This window comes from Microtus pennsylvanicus, chromosome 5 (genome assembly GCF_037038515.1).
Source record: "Microtus pennsylvanicus isolate mMicPen1 chromosome 5, mMicPen1.hap1, whole genome shotgun sequence".
Taxonomy (NCBI): domain Eukaryota; kingdom Metazoa; phylum Chordata; class Mammalia; order Rodentia; family Cricetidae; genus Microtus; species Microtus pennsylvanicus.
Genome location: NC_134583.1, coordinates 100081190 through 100100134, shown reverse-complemented (window position 1 = coordinate 100100134; position 18945 = coordinate 100081190). Strand labels below are relative to the sequence as shown.

The following is an 18945-nucleotide window of genomic DNA, read 5'->3' as shown; positions in this document are numbered from 1 at the left end:
GACCCAAGTACTAAAGATACCATAAACTTAATTCACAGGTCATGGGGAAATCAGGCTGATACTGTCTTAGAAGTTTTACCCCTATTGGCCAGTGTTTTGTGGCAACAGAAGCTGCTTCTCCGGCTATGTAGGAAGTAAAGGAATCAACATTTTACCCAGCTTTGAAAATTCCCCACTACAATAATAATCAGCCTGACAAGACATCCCCATTTATGCAAAAACATTTTGACAGTAACCATTTACTTTCCTCTTGAATTTAAGTTCCACTCCACAAGACAGAATTTGCATCTGATACTGTTAATTTGACCAAGTACCCACAGCTAAGTAGGTCATAAGCCCTAGGAGAGAACTTACTGCTATTCTCCTAAAAGAACATAGCATTCAACAGTCTGATAAATAATTACATTTATAACCACAGATTACTTACCCTCTTAACTCTCATCAGAGAAGCTTCTCTTCATAGTAGATGGTGATTAACACAGAGATTCATAGCTAAACAAAATGCAGAGAATAAGGGACTGTGAGATTCTCAGCTCTAAAATGAGACAGATACATCACACTCCTTACCTGCAGGACTCAGAAATCATCACAGAGGAGGAGTCAGAAAGAATGTAGGAGCCACAGGAATAGAGGACTGGTGTAAACCTGTGTTTTCCAGACATGACACTGTTGTTGCACACAGGCATTCATAGAGACTGAGGGTGCACACTGAAGACCTCTACAGGATGAAGCCAGACATGTATGGGGAAGGGTTCACAAAGTCCCATCTCTAGCTGAGGAGCTAATGGACATCGGTGGTTCTGGGGAGATTCAGTTTTTCCAAAGATATGGTTCCAGTAGGCTCCCCGTGTTGCACTATACGGACCAACACCCAAGCACATAATGTCAGCAAATAGTAGACTTAGTGAGTTTTAAAAAGAGTGGTTGAGGTTGGGAGGGGAAACTGATAGGAGTGTGTAGACATACATTGAAAGGGAAGGAAGGTGGCTTTTTATCAGAACACATACTAATGTATGAAATTCTCAATAAAACTTTAAACAATAAAATCAAATGGCATGTAAGTAATGACAGTTACATAAAGTCTTTACGCATCTAAAACAAAAATAAAAACTGGAACAAAGACAATACAATGGCAAATATGACAATGGCTCTATCTTCAAAATAATTATAAATATAGTTTCTTTTACTATATGGTTCCTCTATGGATTATTATTTGTGTTTGATAAATTTTAAATGTTCATATTTGGGCAAAAGATCTCAAATGACATCACATCAAAGAGAATAGACAGATAGAAAGTAAGCATTTGAAAATATGTTAAATGTAACAAGTCATCATAGAATTAAACAGTAAATTAATAAGATGCCACTAGGAACCAGGCAAAATAGCCACAATCCTAAATAATCTCTTGGAGATATGGAGTAATAAAAATTTCCTTCAATGTTGATGAAAATTCAAAATGACACAGCCCCCTTAAAAAAGGTTATTGGTTTCTTCCAAAGCTTATCCAGAAATCTTAAACTCTTTAGTATTTTCCAAACTTAATTTGAAATATGTGTGTACATAAAATATTGGATGTGGTTGTGTGTAGCAGCTTTATCCCTAACTGCACAACTCAGAAGACTCCAAGATATCCTACCAAAAGTAAACAGGAAAATAAATTGGGATATTCAAACAATAGAACATCATTTGACCATAAGAGAAATGAATCCCCAAGACCTGAAAAGGTATGACTACAACTTCAATACATATTACAGTGTGAACAAAGCCAGTCTGAGAAAACTCCAGAAGTATGAACACAGTTGTGGAACCTCAGGGAAAGGAAAACGTGGAGCCCAGTAAAAGGATGAGTGGTTGCCAGAGTCTGGGTTAAGGATGAGACAGAACACAGTGTGTCTATAATAAACAGCAAAAGTACTCTGTATGACACTGTCATAACAAAACATGCTATACATTTGCCGACAACGTTGTCAATAGACAACGCCACATGAAGAAAGAATAGTTAATAATGACATCTCAATATTTATTCAGAAATTGTCCAAGAAAGAATTGCTACACTATTACAAGATGTTATTTTTTCCCAAGATATTTAGATATATCAATGATCACCTTTGAGTTTTCAATTATTGTGGTTTTTGAGGTTAAAATATAATTACATCATTTTCTCATCCCTTTCCTCCCAACAAACCCTCCTACACACCCTCCTTTACTATCTTTTAAACTTATGACCTTTTTATTAATGTTATTAAATACATGTGCATATATATTTGTACATATACATGTATATCCCTAAATACATAAATATAACCTGTTCAGTCTGTACAATGATGCACATATGTATGTTTTCAGGGCTGACCATTTGGTATTGGAAAACAATGAATGTGCTCTTCCCTGGAGAAGACAAGCTTTCCTGCTCTCATCCTTCTTTAGTTACCTATGGTTCTTTGTGTAGGATTGGGGCCTCTCGTGCCTCCGTCCATGTAAGGTTGTTTATTGTTGGTGTCCTCATTCAGCTCATTATCTAATAATGTTGGTGAGACTTTATGGATTTAGCTTCTAATGACACTAAGAGACAAAAATCTCATGGCAAGCTCTTCACTTCTCTGGACCTTTCCATCCTTCCATCCCCTCTTCTGAAATAGTGCCAGAGTCTTGGGTGCAGACGTTGTGATTTAGATATATCAGTTGGAACTGAGCTCCACAGCTCTGCTTTTCATTGGCTGTGGTTTTTCTTTTGCCTCAAATAGAATTTTTTTCTTTTTCTTTTTTTTTTTCCTTTAACAGAACTTGCCTCAAGTTTATTTGTAAAAACAGCATAAGGTCCTGAACATCTGCAAATACTGTGTAGGTGTTCACGCCAGTCTATCTGTCTTCACTTTGGCAGACTGAGACCTTTTTTATGGGGCCTTCACGGGGGCGTGGGCACTTTTGGGAGCCTGAGCTGCAGCTGAGGCCTCTGCCTTGGTTGAACCTTGGGCTTTGTTTTTTGGAGCCTACAACCCCTGGCCATGTAGCTTCTAATCCGCTTCCCAAGCTTGGGGTGAGCAATTAAAGCCAGATGGGTGAGTTTGCGGCTGGGGCCCTTTGGCACCTTGGGCTTCACCACCTGGGGCTTCTTCACCAAGGCCTTGATGGCCTCTGCACGTGCGCTCACGGCCTTTGCATTATTTGCCTGCATCTTGTTCAGGCCTTTCTTGTTGTGCTTCTTGGCAAAGCGCATGTTCCTCAGGAACTTGGGGTCGACCCCCTTGAGAGATTCCTATCTTTGTGACCGGGGTTTCTTGATACCGTTTCTGTGCAATTTCCGGGACTGGTTGTGTGTGGTGTGGTTCTTGGACTTGGCCATGGCTGGACGGTAATCGGCGGCTCCCGAATTGCCTGCGACCAGAAGAGAAAGAGCTAGCATTTTTTTTCTTGATGAGGGGTAAGATTCCATTTCTTTGTGGGCATAAGAACAAATTTAGAAAGTAATTAGTCCTTCTCATCCCAGTTCCAAGTCTTCAGAAGAGAGCACACAACCTGGAGTGACTGCAGAAACGAAGAAAGTAAAATAGGACCGTTGCCTGAGGGAAGCGCATGGAGGAGACAATCCCACAACCATTGATCTAAGTGAGGAAATGGAGAATGAGGGGAGGGAGAAGACAAAGAAAAATGAAGGAGGGTAGAATACTAATTAGGATATCTGAAAAACTCATAAGGAATTATACTATTAACTATCTACATCAAAATATCCATAGTACACATAAGTTACTAGAAAACTACATATACATAATTTAAATAAATTCTCTCTTCTGGACTAGCAATGCTCCCTCCAAGAGTTATAGACCATCTAACAAAAGCCCCCAATACCAGGTATGAGAAACACTTTTGAGTTGTTGGTCAGGTTTGTCCAAGAGATTCCCAAAGCATTATATGATCATGCGTTTGCTCTTGGTTTTCTCCAGAAGTGAAAGGTAAGTCCCTATTGCCAAAAACACCATGTATTTCAGACACAGAGTCTGGAGACCCCTAAGCGGGAACTAACCTAAATATTTCCTCCCTGAGGACTAGCGTTCATTGTACCAAAAGGCGCAGCAGAAGCAACCAGCAGTCTTATCCAGCTGTAACGCCTATGACGCACAACAATGACCAGCATGACCACACAACCCTAAATCTGTAGTACTGACACACATCCGCGGTACCCAATAGCTCTCTAATTGGATTTAAGACTCACTCGACAAGAAGGCCAACATTCCTGATACTGGTAATCTACCCAACTACTCAGAGCTCAGGAAACCCTGGATCTTCTAAGAGAATCTGCAAGATGTAGCAATGACAGACTTAGGAAAGTGAGAACGGGGCAGGGTACACGGGAATTTGATGCTTTCTGCACAAGTGTGTGTGTGTAAACTTAATATGCTCTAAAATACATTTATTAAAATGTTTCTTCAAATATAACCTTTAAGGCCATCTTGCCAGTAAATCCTAGTTTTATATTTTGTTTCATGTGCTTCTATATATGTTTAGGGGGATCTTCCTTTTTCTTTGCAAATTCTTACAATTTTTTTACATATATTAGACAGAAAATTTATATACGAAGATAACTTTTCAGAGTTGTGTACATCTTGAAATATTTTCTTAAAGTATGTCTATCTAAACAAATATCTGATTATTTCTGAGTTTTTGCAATTTTTATCCTTTTCGAAATTGCTTGAGCTTTGACCTCTGTTAAAATACCTGTAAGTATTTCAGTGGGTGGCCAGCTTTACTAAGTGTATATTGGATATATAGAGATTTATATAGAAGAGATAGTAAATGAAAAGCTCTTCTGTAAATGTGCAATAATTCTACCTTGAAGGCTCTGTTTTCACATGTAGTCCTGTCCTTTCGCAGGTAGCCTTTTCTCAGCCACTGGTAACCGCAAGCCCCACATTTTTCTCTCCAGGATCTTTGACCAGAGAGTGAATTACCCTGCTCATCACCATCCACAGAATCAAAACTTTCTTGCCTTTTCCTCAGGCATTCTAATGTTTCCTTTTACTGTGCCTTTGTTATTGCAAGTTCTCTACACCTTTAGGGGGAGAAGGTATTTCTTTTTTAAGCATTCTGAGAGCTAGTGGAAAAAACCCACTAGAGAGGCAAACTTCCAAGGTAAAAAAAAAAAAAAAAAAAAAAAAGCTAAGTTACAAACAGTCAGGTACTGAAGTTGTATGGATTTCAAAATTTGAATGAAACACGGACTTGCCGGGGGAGGAATGGCTGTATAGACAGATTATCCATGGAAGGAAAAAGAGGACATCTTGTAGTAAACTATTTTTGGTTTCTTAAAGAAAAACTTTAAATAAGAGATTATTGCACTTCCTAATAGCTCCTATTCTTTCGTGGTCTGCTTTAATAAGAATAAAACAAAATAGATGGGGGTAATTGTTCTAATGACTAATGGATACAGTTTGTTATACTCAATTTCAAGCTCAATGAGATTGAAGTTGAAATGTTGACTTGGTCTACAGTTAGCTCCTCACAGGAAAAGACTGTCCTCATGTCTGTCCCATCAGTTCTTCTAGTTCCAAGGCAGATTCCTGGTGCTGGCTAGTGGTTGCTAACCCTGTTTCTGCCACCAACCCTGCGCCCTCTGCTGGAAATTGGTAAACCAAAATGCTAATAAAATGGACCCCTTGACAGGTTCGTCGTCATCACCACTCCCACATGCCCTAATATTTGACCAGTATCTTCACAAGCAAAAGTGGCAGGGAGGGACACTTGAAGGAAATCTCCACAGTTTTTTTCCAACTTACCCTAAAGCTTAAAAGCATGAAGTAGCCACATAACCCTTCTGTGCAGACATGCCTGGGTATGATCAATTCTTTTCAACATGAATGTTTCTCTTTCAACATTGATTGCACCACCCTGTGAAACTCACGGCACAGTAGACCCTTTAAGAAGCAATTTCACACCGGGCAATAGTGGCCCATGCCTTTAATCCCAGTACTCAAGAGGCAGAGGCAGGCAGATCTCTGTGAGTTTGAGGCCTGCATGATCTACAGAACAAGTTCCAGGACAGCCAAGGCTACAGAGAATAACCCTGTCTCAAAAAGTCAAAATAAGAAAAAGAAAAGGAACAAAAAATACAGTTTCATCTCTGTGTCTGGTACGTTGAGTGTAGAAAACTTTTTATCACTTAAAAAAGAAAAGAAGAAAGATTTGCTCATATTATCTATCAGTTCACTGATATGGGAATTGGGTGACTTTCTTTTGTTTTTTTTTTTTTTGTTTTTCCTTTTTAGCATGTAGCTGTACATTGCACCAGCTTTACCAAGTTTAACTTCTAAAGAATTGGAAAATAAACAATCTGAGTTTACTAAAACAAATTTTAAAATAATTTCAAAAGCAATTCAATTCTTGGTTGTACTACTTTGAAAGCAAAACCTGTTCTGCATCTTTTGTTGAAGGACTGAAGCTATCATTCTGTTTCTGGTTTCCTACCGCACTGTGTGCACTAAATTATTCTAAGCAGACTAGCCCGTTGCTCTCTTCTCCAGATAGACTACTGTGGCTAAATGACAAGGACTTGGTAGTTTAAAAGTGTCATTGTGAGAACACTGTAGGGACTTGATTGCCAGAAAGACAAAGAAACAAACAAAAACGTAGGTACCACTCCTCTGGGGACCAGGCAATGGATTCTAGTCCTAAGTAATATGTTGTCCTTTGCAAAGCCAATAAAGCACAGCAAGCTTTCCCTGCTCTGTCTCTCTCTGCCTTCCCCTCCTCTTCTTCCATGGCTCCTCTTCATGTACCAGTCCCAGTCCTGCTTCTCCTTACTCTCCGTAGAATGACTAAGCCGAAAATGTCCAATTAAATATACAGTCCACATTTACTATGTCTATTAAAGACACGTGAGTCACTTCCATGCCTCTCTCAAGCCTTTTTAACCCCTTTCTGTTATTTTATTGTTACTTTCCATCTCTGCTGTGTTTCTTATTTTGCTTTTCAATTTTGTTTGGTTTGTCTTGTTAATTTTTTTTCTGCGTCCTTCTACCAAATCCTGGTTGTTCATTTAACAGAACTTACATTCTAATAAAAACGTTCCTCCACATTGTTATGTGAACTGACTGAATACTAAGCATCCCACTAAGGCATTCATTGATACAGATTCTGAGTCTGTAAAATAGCACACTGGTCTTTAGCCTTTACTCCCAGCACCCTTCCAGAGAGGAAGATGAACTCCAAAACTTCATGGTACCATGCGTTTGTATCTTTGCACTCTCTTGACAGATTCTTCAGGCTTTCGTATCTGGAGTAATTGGCTCTCCCTTGGCTGCTCCAATCCAGAAAGCCATGCTTTCATTAACACAAACATCTCCTGTCTCTGACAGTGAATTTTAAATTTTCAAATTACATATATGCATCATCTATCCAAAGGCTGTCAACCCTCACATATGCCAAGCATTGAGACAGGGAAGTCTCACCAAGCGTGCCTTTTCTCTACAGAAGACCTGGTCCTCATCATTTGTTTCTTCGCATGGCTTCACACAGTCTTCCATTCTCTGTCCCAAGGAAGGAAGAGTGGTTGAAAGTCACAAGGATGGGCTTTCACCTCATTATGAAATCTCAGAGGAAAATGACTTCCCATTGTCCCACTGAACAATACTAAAAAAAAAAAAAACATTAAAAAATATTGTTTGCTACAAGTGGGTCTGGTTTGGGCAGTCAGTTTGAAAACAAGGGAAGGATAACAGTGTTTTATAAAATATTGCCGCATGCCATTATCAGTTTTAATGTTTGAGGTGTATAAACATAAAACCACTCTCTAAAATCAGGTAAAATGCTGAATCAAACTGTATGTATGCACCTGTCTTTCAACAATATTTTTCAAATTCAGATCTTCCAAATTGCCCTCATCTCTATTTCCATTGTTCATTCCATTTTCCCCATATCTGAGGCAATCCCCATTACTGTGGAGTTTGTCCAAAGTTTCATATCCTGAAAATTTTTTTAGAAGTGTTTGAACTTTGAGAGGTGCAGATTGGATTGGGTAGCTCTTGGCTTGCCAAGTTTGTTCCTGAAGAAATGGATCTTTGTGAAAAAGACAAATCTATGCTAATAAACAAATGATTCACAAAGTAAAAGATTGACTCAGATATGAATCATCAGACATGAACTTTAAAGTAATTCTATGTTTGTATATTAAAGAAAATAAAAAATGAGATGAAAGATTATACTTGGCAACTGAAATTTTATAGGAGAGTCAAATGAAAGTTCTGAGCCCAATAAAAAACAAGGCAGCAACTACAATAAAAACAACTTATTAGATACGCCTATCAACAAAATGTAAGGAAGAAGTATTAGTTAGAGAGAAGACGTTATCTAACAAATGTCCCGATGGAGCCTGGGAAGGCAAGCAAATATAAATTACACTGAGGTGTGAGAGGGATGTGGTACATAACATTTCTAGCATGCATGAAGTACCACGTCCATCCTGAAAGGAAAGAGAAAGGGGGCAAAGGCTATGTGAGAGTAGATATCAAGAACATTCCAAGTGATGTAGGATTTAAGCCATACATGCAAGCAGTGCCCCAAACTCCAGCTAATGAAGAGAAAATTGCACCCAGGACAGGAGAGATGGCTGCTCTGCCAGAGGACCTGAGTTGGGTTATAGCACCAATATCAGAAAACTCACTCACAACCACCTGTAATTCCAACTTCAGAGGAAATTATATCCTCTTTGGCCTCCGTAAGTACCTGCACTGTTTGTGCGTGTGCAAGTGCACACACACACACACACACACACACACACACACACACTTAAAATATAAAAATAAAATATTTTTAATTCCCTATAAAAAATAGGATAAGAAGAGAAAAATCATTCCTCAGTGCATCACAGTAAAACAGCTAAGTAAGATACAACGACAGAAAAGAAGTCGCAAACAGACCACGACGTAGGAATACGTTCTTTTCAAAGGGACAGTCTTCCAGTGACAGCTGACTCTTACTCAGTCAGAATGACATAAAACATAAGACAATAGAACAGTATGAATAAAATATTAAAAACAAAGTCACCAGAAAGAAAAACTATTTTTTAAGGTAAAGTAACTGACATTCCTAGAGCATCAGAGCCCAGGAAAATTTCACAGCGGCCATCTTCTAAAAAGGACCATGAAGCAGCAGCAAGAAAATATTCCAAGAGGAAACATAAAAAATGCAAGAAAACTAGAAAATCTAAACCTGGGGACCATCCAAAGGAATGCTGATGATATAAAATAATGGCAATACTATTTTCAAGAGGTTCAATCACATATAAAGTTAAGATGAATGATGATGCCCTGATGGAATTCAGCAGATCAGGATTGACTGTTTAACAAGTTGAAAGCTTCTGGTCCTGCTTGGAATGTACACACGTGCTAGTTCCTATTAGTCTTAATAAACCATACACAAGTGGTTTTTGTTCTCCAAGGATGTATAATGGCCCTTCCATTGCTGTTCTAATCCTGTGAGAAAAGCAAGTTAAGGAAGAAGAGATTCCTCTTGGCTCAGAGTTTCGGAGGTTTCAGGATAGCATGGCAGGTGGACAAATGAACCTAAATAAACTCGGGCTGTGGCAGCTCAGGAGCAGAGAGAAGGTTCTCTCTTCATTTCCATATCTTCCATCTAGGCCCCCAGATGATGCAATGGCATTGTCCACACTTAAGGCAGTTCTTTTCCAATGGGTTAATCATCCCTTAACATGTTCTCCCGGGCATACTGGGAGATGTGCTGGACCAATCTCCTTGGTGCATCTCAAACCATTAAATTGATACTCAAGATTAACCATCACAGGGCATTAATAAAAAAACAGTGAGAAGATATCAAATCACTGTATGAAGAGAAAGGAACATAAAATATTTCAAAATTATTCATTCAAATAAGAAAAAAAAAGATAGGAGGGGAACTAAAGGAAGTGGAGGAAAGCAACTTGAAAGCCAGTAATGTAGCAAACACTAAATTAGGTTGCGTGCTTTGCACTCATTAACTGCATAGGAGAAGTTGAGGAGTATGACAGACAAGCAGTCTTTTAAATGAGACACATTAAAAGGTTGAATGCTTGCCAATTCGTGAAACAGGTTTTCCAAAGCAAATAGTTGATTATAAAGTTTTGAACACTATATCATCATATCTCCCTTTATCTTGTTGGTTTTATTAGCCTTAGCTTGCACACTGCCCATCCCTCACACCCAGCCCCCCCACACACACATAAGTACATTATCAGAGTTCCAGACATATTAGAGTACATATTAGAGTTCCAGACAGTGTCTTCATTGGCTTAATCCACTGCAGCAATAAAATGCAGGCAGAATGGTTTCAACTACACACTTCTTTATCACAGTTTAGAAAGCTGAGAGGTTAAAGTTAAGGAGACTGGCCAGAGTCTGAGCCTAATGAAGGCCCTCTTCTCTCCCTGCTTGCTCTGTTTCCACCTGAGAAAGAGGAAAGAGATATAGGAGCTTTACGTTCATGACCTCATCCAATTCTCTGGGTACTCACTGAGGGTTAGAAAGTCAATGTATCAATGTAACATGAATCCAAGTATACGGTGCATAATAGGTTAAGTAAGGAGCTAAAAGCTGTAATGCTAATTAGAAGTGAGATTTAAAAAAAAAATGTTTGCTCTTTTTTTTCTGTTTCATTCCACTCCAGAACAAATGCACTTAACTGTTACTACACATGTCAGTTGATTTGAAAAGTACAACTTCATTCCACATGGCTTTTAATGTAACTATGTGATAGAGAGGCATCTTAGCAAATGTGTGAAACAATCTTTAAAATAGCATTTCTGTGTCCCTTAATCCTAGTCCACATTAGGGAATCATTCAACAACACTTTACTAAGAATATACTAAGTATCAGGCACTATATAGGCAAGAGTAAAAGAATACTAAGTTTTTCCTTGTGTTGTAGAATTAAAATTAGCTAAAATTTTATTTATACTTTTGATTTGATAATAATAAATGAACATATATAGTCCAAAACTCCGATTGTGCTATAGAGAAAGCAAACATATGCTCTGAAAAAGACTCAAAAACAAGTGTTCTTTGACTAGAAACACAATGTAAAAGGCTTTCCCTAGTAACGTGATATTTATGCCACTTGAAATTCAGAATTAGTGTAACCCTCTTAAGTGTTATCCAGACTGAAATACATCTGAAAAGGATAGGGGCACTTTAAATAATTATATAGGGATTTGAGGCAATCCCTAGTTTATTTTATAAGCCAAGATAAGGGGTATGGATTATTCTTTTTTTAATATTTATTCATTTATTATGTATACAATATTCTGTCTGTATGCCTGAAGGCCAGAAGAGGGTGCCAGACCTCTTTACAGATGGTTGTGAGCCACCATGTGGTTGCTGGGAACTGAACTCAGGACCTTTGGAAGAGCAGGCAATGCTCTTAACCACTGAGCCATCTCTCCAGCCCTGGATTATTCTTTTATTGCTAAAAGAAAACTATACTCGATTTAGACTTTCAAAAATTTATTTCAAACAGCTGGAAAATTGATGAAATAGAAGCAAGAACGGAGGAGGCCAGAAAAAAAATCTGAGAATATTCTCCCATGCTTGGCTTGATGAGGCACTGAAGAAAAAGAAAAACAAATAATTCAAGATAAATCTTGAAGTATATCAGCCATGACAAAGTTGTACAAAATATTACATTTGTATTTCAATTTATATTTTACCAAACATGCAAAAGTTTCCTTAAAGTTTTGCCAAGCAACCTGAAAAATCACTTATGAACAGCATTGCTGGGCCTATTAACAGATTATAAAGTCATAAAGAAAAATTATCTCAGCTATCACTACCTTTCTCCTCTACCAACACCAGTTTTGGTAGTTTTCATCAATTTGTACATTTGTATTGATTTGTTTATGAAGACAGTTGGTCTTTTTTCTGTTGACTATGTTGCAAATATTTCCTCCAAGTCTATTGATTTGTTTGGGAATCTTCCACCATTCAAAATGTTTACTTTTTAATTGATATACAAAAAAATACATTTTCTCTATGCATCATAAAGAACTAACTTCATTGAGAAAAATTGTCTCTGTCCACAGTATTATTTGAATACACACATATGGAATTCCAGTGCTTTTGTACTTATTTCTATTTAAATGGCATAGTGTTTCCCTTTGTGTTTGAATATCTTCTGGCTCTCACTCACTTTAACTAACATTTCTTTCTAGCTCTGTGCACAGCAACCTGTGGGATATTACAGACAACGTATGGAAAACTCAAGCTTATATCAAGGGTCTCCTATTTAAAGGACCTCTACACCATGCTTAGTTCCCAGGAAATGCTCGTTCTTCCCTTGATCTTTACTCTCTGGCCTCAGGAAGCTGTGGTTAGACCCACCCACCCACCGCCACCACCACCCCATCTTCCCACCACTCCCTATCTCCCACCCCACCACCACCACCCCATCACCCCACCATTCCATATCCCCCAGCCCACCCACCCATCACCACCACCCTACCCTCCACCAACTCCAACCACCCACACTCCCTTGCTCCCTATAGTCTTCATGAGACACCAAGATTTCCACCTGCAAAATGTACGCTGGAATCACACTTGGCTTCCCACCCTCCTCATTTTTACTGGTGCAAGCCTCATTCCTGGTGATACTATCTCTGATGTGAAATATTTATTACAAATTTATTCTCTAATTTGTGTAATGAGCCCAATTATAGTTTGATAAAATTTTCACCCTATCCTTTATTTCTCAAGTCAAGGTTCACTGTCCTGCATTCATTGTCATTTAGTGACTAGACCCTGAAAAGGCTGTACTGGGCAGGGCCAGGGCTCAAAGGTCTGTTTCTTTCTTCTCTGGTATATTTTAGCCATCTACTTTTTGCCAAGCAAAATTCTAAACTCTGTCTGTTTAGCACTAAAATTAATAAAAATCAAAGCAGGTCCCGTGCTGTTGGAATTTACTTATTAGGTTTATACCTTAGCTTGAACTCTGGATCCAGCATTGTTCAGGCTTGTGCTCTTTGACAGTCCACTTAGCTTTCAAGCTTCTGTTGCTTTATTGGGGTTGGTGTGGAGGCTATAACAGAACAGACAAGCTCTAGAGAGGGGCAGAAATTAGGTGGTTTGTCCAATAAAGCAAATATTAGCTCTTTTTCCCTCTTCTTTATTTCACTTCTGTGTTGTTTTTCTTTTCCTGAACTTTGTCTTCCTCATTTCCACCCTGCACACTGGGATTACTTTGTGTTTTATTTAATCCCTGCTACCTTCTCTCATTTATTGTAATACACATTTTTTATATTTGCTTTACTTTTTTACTTTCAATACTTGTCAAATACGTATTCTTACTTTAAAAGGAAGAACTGAAAATGTTAGCAGATTATAAAGTTCCTACAATATAAAGAGCCTGCAATTGCCCCGAGCCTATGGTATCCCAGAAACACCCCTAGACTCCAAGAATCCTAGACCCTGTACCCGTAGGGCTTGCCTTCTCAGGTAGGAAGCCAGGTGCCATTCAGATGCAGCTGCCAGGGCAGTGCAGGTCTGGGGCCCCAGAGGATCTTTAGAGGTATCTCAGACAGCATCCAACCTAGAACAGAAATGTATGCCATCTTCATCAGATCTTTCTTACATCCCTTTTTTGAATGCCTTCAGGAAAGTGAACCTCAATACTTTATTTTTTCCATATTTAATAGGCTCAAATGTAAAATTTTCTTCTCACTTGCCTTATATAATATTTAAAGGCATATATATGTCTTTACCTAATAACTTCCTGAACTATGCTAAAATATAGGCAATCTTTCAGTCGTTACTATTACAGATGTCAGCATTGCCAACATCCCTCCAAGGTTTATAACTATGTAAACACTCTCCGTGTATAGACCAACCGAATGCCAAATATAATGAACCATGACTTTCTCTTTTCTTAAAGCATTATAGGGTTGCCATCATCCTAACTGTCATTGTTACCTGACTTATATTAAAGCTTGGTTTCCTTTAGGATACATCTCTTTATTACTATTCAACTCAGCCTTACCTGAGGAGTGCTGACATTATAGTCAGCAGATTCACACGCAGCCCTACATGAAATCATATTTATGCTTGAGATTGAGTACAGTGCTATGTGACTAATTGTCACTGAAATTAATTAAAACTGACCCACCAACAAAACATCCTCCAGGTCCATGTGCACAGGTGAGTTCCTTCCATACATGTGTTTACTGTCTTTTTTGAAGGCTATAGTTATTTCAGCAACAAAAATATAATTTAGGATTCAATAATTTGTTAGAAACTTAATACTTAAAATAGTTATTTTTGGATTTTAAAATTCTTCTTTAATGAGAACTAGAAATCGGAAATAATAACAATACCAATTACAATGTTTACAAAGAGTTTTCAATTTTCAATATTCCTATGACTCTTTCTGAAGCTCATAAAATTAAAATGATATAGTCACAATTTGTTTCTTAACTATTTTATATGCAGTAATTTTTAATGAAGCCACTAAATTAGGCATAACTTACTGCAGCTTTAATGTAGTTACGATGAATATATTTTACTTGATTAAAAATGATAAAAACCAGGGAGCCTTAAATATTATCTTAAAAGATTAACTACTGTGTCAATTAAAGATCTAGGAGAAAGGTATTTATGAGGAATAGCTATCCTGAATAGTAACTTCCTTTTGTTCATCTCACTTAATTAATGAATCATCTTTGACTTTTTCCACAAAAATGTTCCCAAATTGCACATTGGAAAGGCAACCAAAAGCTGTATTAGTTGAGCACTGGTGGAGAGTCAAGAAGTAATCCATTTCTTATTGGAGGGGCAACTAGTTGACAGTGTACAGTGTACAGAGGACTGAACAACCCCCAGTCCTACAACATGTTTTGTCTTACAGGAAGTACAATGAATAAACTGACCAAAAAAAAATTCTTATTTCCATTGGGAGTGCTACTGAGTCCTGTCTCTATGCTTTCTAACTGAACAAACAAGGAAACTTTAGCACTTCCAGTCTTGTGATGACAGATTAGCCAAATTCTTAAGGCCGCCCCTAACTGCACAGAAAGAAATCACTGATGTCATGCATCTGTATGATGGGGTTGCTTCTTCTACAAAAAAAGAGAAAGGTATGCAAAGGAACAGCTTTGAGAAGTGTGTGTGTCATTTTTCTAGGCTGCAAGTAAACTGTCATAGGAGGCAAATTTCATCTAAGGAATGCGAGTAGCATGAACAGTGTCAAGCTCCCCTAAATAGCTGTCTCTGGACAGCCACTAGCCACGTGCTTTGCTCTTTAAGCCTTCACCAACTGAGAAGAGCCACACTGTCTTGCTTTCTAGTCTGGGCTCTTTGCCAAGTGACCTACCACTAAAGTGACCAAAAAGGCAAATGAGTCTGTCCTTAAGTCCTGCAACCAGAGGTCAGAGGATTTCCTAATGCTGAAGGAGTCCGTGTCCTTGACAAAAGAACCTGGAACTCCTGGGGAGGGAGCAGGAAGCAGCTGAGAGGCAGAGAGGAGGGAGGGAAAGGAAGAGAGGAAGGGAGGACTGGAGACTAGTCAGTTGGAGTTAGACAGAGTGAGGAGAGGGGGACTTTTGAATTGTCTCTAAAAGAAGCTGCGCGGAGCTAGAGGGGTGTGGTTTTGTAGTCTACCTCTAAAGGCTTAAGCGTCCTGACACAGTAAACCCCTGCCAGAGGAGCGGACGCTATGGAAAAGAGATTCTGCAGAGCGCTCCTGGAAATACAAAACTCTCCAAGGGCTGTGTGAGAGAGGGACAGTGGGTGTAGCCAGGCGGGTCCTGCCAGCTCTTGTCTCCAAAGAACCGGTCAGTGTCTTTCTAACTACTGGAGTCTGAAGTGAACGTCACTCGCAGATCTGCCTCACTCCTAGGCACGCTACACTTGGCCCAGATAGAACCCCAGTTCGGACCCCAGTTAGAACCATCTCTAATTCCTCATCTGGGTCCCCACAGCTTGGGACACCAGAATCCCTAGCCCCGCCCCCTGTCCACAAGCGCATCCCCTCCCCCGCCTTCCCAGCCTTTCCACGCACTGCGGGACGCTGATTGGCCATGGCGCTGACAGGAGGCGGGGTCAGGAAGTACAGCCAAACCCGCCCTCCCGTATAAGCCTCTTCTCCGCTCGCTCTCTCCACCTCTCTCCTCTTTCTCTCTCGCTCCCTTCCTCTCTGCAACTGAACAGTGAAAATTCACATTGTGGATCCGCTAACAGGCACAGATGTCATGTGAAAGCGCACATGCTCTGCCATCCACACCGCCTTTCTTTCTTTTCTGTTTCCTTTTTTTCCCCTTGATCGTTCTCCCTCTTCTTTGTAACTAACAAAACCACCACCAACTCCTCCTCCTGCGGCTGCCCTTCTCCTCCTCAGTCCAAGTGATCACAAAAGAAATCTCCGAGCCTGAGGCGGTGGCAATTTTTTTTAAAAGCAAGCACACTGGAGAGAAAGAAAAAAGAAACAAACAAACAAACAAACAAAAGCAAAACAAAACCCAGGCACCAGCCAGCCAGGACATTTTTTTCCACCCTGCCTGAAAACAAACAAACAGCCAGCAAAAACAGTCATCAGCAACAACATCAAAACTGTTAGCGTAGCGGCGGCGGCCACCGTTACGCTGTGGCCACGACGTCTGCCTAAAGGGATGCTTCTCTCGGCGGAGCAGCTCTTCGCCGACCGCCTTCTTTCCTCGTGCTGAGCAGGATTTTTGGGTTCTCTGGGGTTCGGGCTGGGAGCTTCATGACTACGAGGAGCAGGACAGCGGCCACACCATGCGAGGTAAGAGAGTGCACGGGCGCCCAGGGTCCCGGGGGCCAGCCAACTCTAGCCAGACCGGGAGCTAGGGGGAGGGGAGAGCTCTCGGCCCAAGGGAAGAGAGACTGGCTACGCGCAGCTCCCCGAGTTCGGTTCGCAGGTGGGACTACAAATGGCCTGAGCTTTGAAAGTTGTGGGAAGGTGTGGAAGGCTCGGGACTTCGGCAGAACGCGGGAGGGCGCTTTTTGGAGACCGGGACAGAGCCAGTCGATTCTCTCAGTTCTGGATTTGCTCAGAATCTTTTCTGCGCGTCGCTCTCGGGAGCGCCACAGGACACAGGATAGAGGAAAGCAGGAAACTGAATGACAGGGTAGAGGCAGCTGGAAGATCGGGTCACGCCATGGTCCCTGGCCAGAGGTGAACAAGCAGGCACAAGGGGGATAACACTGGGCCAAGCTGCCAGACGCAGGAGCATCCCAGACTACAGGCGCGTCCCCTCTCAGCAATAGGAAACACGGGATGCTCCCGGAAACTGGACACAGATGCCTATGGCTGGACCTTCCCCAGGTCCCCTGTTCCCTTTCCGCTTCACTCTGGTTGGGCCCATCCTCAAAAAGAGTTGCCAGGAGAAAGTTCAGGAGACTAAAGGCTGTGCTACTCAGGTCGGAGGAACCAGGGGCTCGGTCTATTTTGTGTGATAAAGGACCATGGTGGGAGCTAGGGCTAAGCGTGCCTTCTGTCCAGGACCACTGCCACCAGCGGTGGTGCGACCTCAGGGCAAAAGATGCTCCCCAAGAGGCCCGAAGGGATGACAGACGCGAGTCCCCTGCTCTGACTTCACTCCGGGGCTACCTGAGTAGCTGGCCAGGGGTCTTGAGAAATCAGTTTGTAGATCTCCTGTCCTGTGGCACAAGTTTCTTGCGCTCTGTGTTCCGGACCCCTCTCACTTTACAGCAGGACACAACTTCCGTCTTTTCAAAACAAAAAACAAAAAACCGATACCGTCCTGACTTGTATATCTATATATGTCTGAATAACCAGCACAAACATCCAAGTGCCCCTTCCTTGATGCATTGTATTCCTATGGGGGCTTTTCTCTCTGATTCACAAGTCCCTCCAGATCCTAAATCCTGAAATAGGTAACAGTCAAGTCTCTGGACCTTCCTGCATCCTAGATGAAAGTGCTCTAAGCAGGACACATTTAGAATAGGGCCCACAAATACCAAATCCACCAGGCTGCCTGTTCCCATGCACTGACCCCATTCCCTAAATGGGGGAGTAGCCTTGACCCTCCTCCAGGAGCCTTAGGCCTGGCTTGACCTCAAAGGCATACAAATGCAGGGGCCACCGCCTTGGACCCTGGGCGGTGTAACACAAGTCTGGAGAGGGGATGGAGAGAAGTTGCCCATTACCCCTGGGGATAGGACTCTAGATAGGGGGACAAAGATGTCTTGGTTAGCGTCTTGACTGACCCGCAAACTGGAAGTTAGGATCTCTGTGTGCTTGTGAGCAGTGACAACAGCTGATTGTCCCAGTCACGGGATGGTCACATGCTCCTCTATCCAAATTCTTTCAAGAAACTATACTACAGGAATTGGCGGGGAGAGCGCCTTTACTTCGTGAGAAACTGGATTTTTGTTTATCTTTTTCTGCCCCACCTCACCTTCTCAAGCACTTTCCTTTCGGTTTCCTTAGCTCTTAACTGAAGCTGCGGGTTAGAGGCTTGACTTTTTCTCCCCTCCGAACAATCTCCCTCCCCTGGGGCTAGGTTCAAGCTACCTGGGGGTCAGAAACCACGTGCCACAGCAGGTGGTCCCCTGCACTAATCCCGTAGCCGAGCTGCAGACTTCCTAAACAGCAGAGGGTAGAGCAGAGCGCAGATTCACTGCCTTCACCTTGACCGCGCTGGTCCTCCTGCTTCTCGGCCAGGTTCCCTGAGGAGACCCCTGCCTCACAGGATTTAAGGCAAGGGCTGCTCCCGGTGTACACCTTAGAAATCCAGTGTGAAGCCACATCTTTGTCTCAGAGAGAACATCAGGCTCACCAAGCCGCCCAGGTATACTAGGTCTAATCCAAGATGACCCCTGAGGCAGCCCGAAGTGAAGTTGGTAAAAAAAATGTCAGGGATCTCTCTAGCCCTTTTGCCTCTCCTCTCTTGATCTCTTACTGTTCCATTCGCATTCCCTTCAGTCAATGCCTTGC

At 41.1% G+C, this 18945-nt stretch overlaps 1 protein-coding gene and 1 pseudogene across 1 annotated transcript in view; one reads left to right on the top strand and one right to left on the bottom strand.

Moving 5' to 3' along the window:
- Positions 1 to 2795: 2795 nt before the first annotated feature.
- Positions 2796 to 3365, bottom strand: LOC142851148 (large ribosomal subunit protein eL29 pseudogene; annotated as a pseudogene).
- Positions 3366 to 16126: 12761 nt separating this feature from the next.
- The window catches only part of Rorb (RAR related orphan receptor B), a 181962-nt gene continuing 179143 nt past the window's right edge, over positions 16127 to 18945 (top strand). Inside the window, exon 1 of the mRNA XM_075973660.1 lies at positions 16127 to 16767. Coding sequence (XP_075829775.1) covers positions 16761 to 16767 — 7 coding nt within the window. The 5' untranslated portion in view covers positions 16127 to 16760. The remainder of the gene's footprint in view (positions 16768 to 18945) is intronic.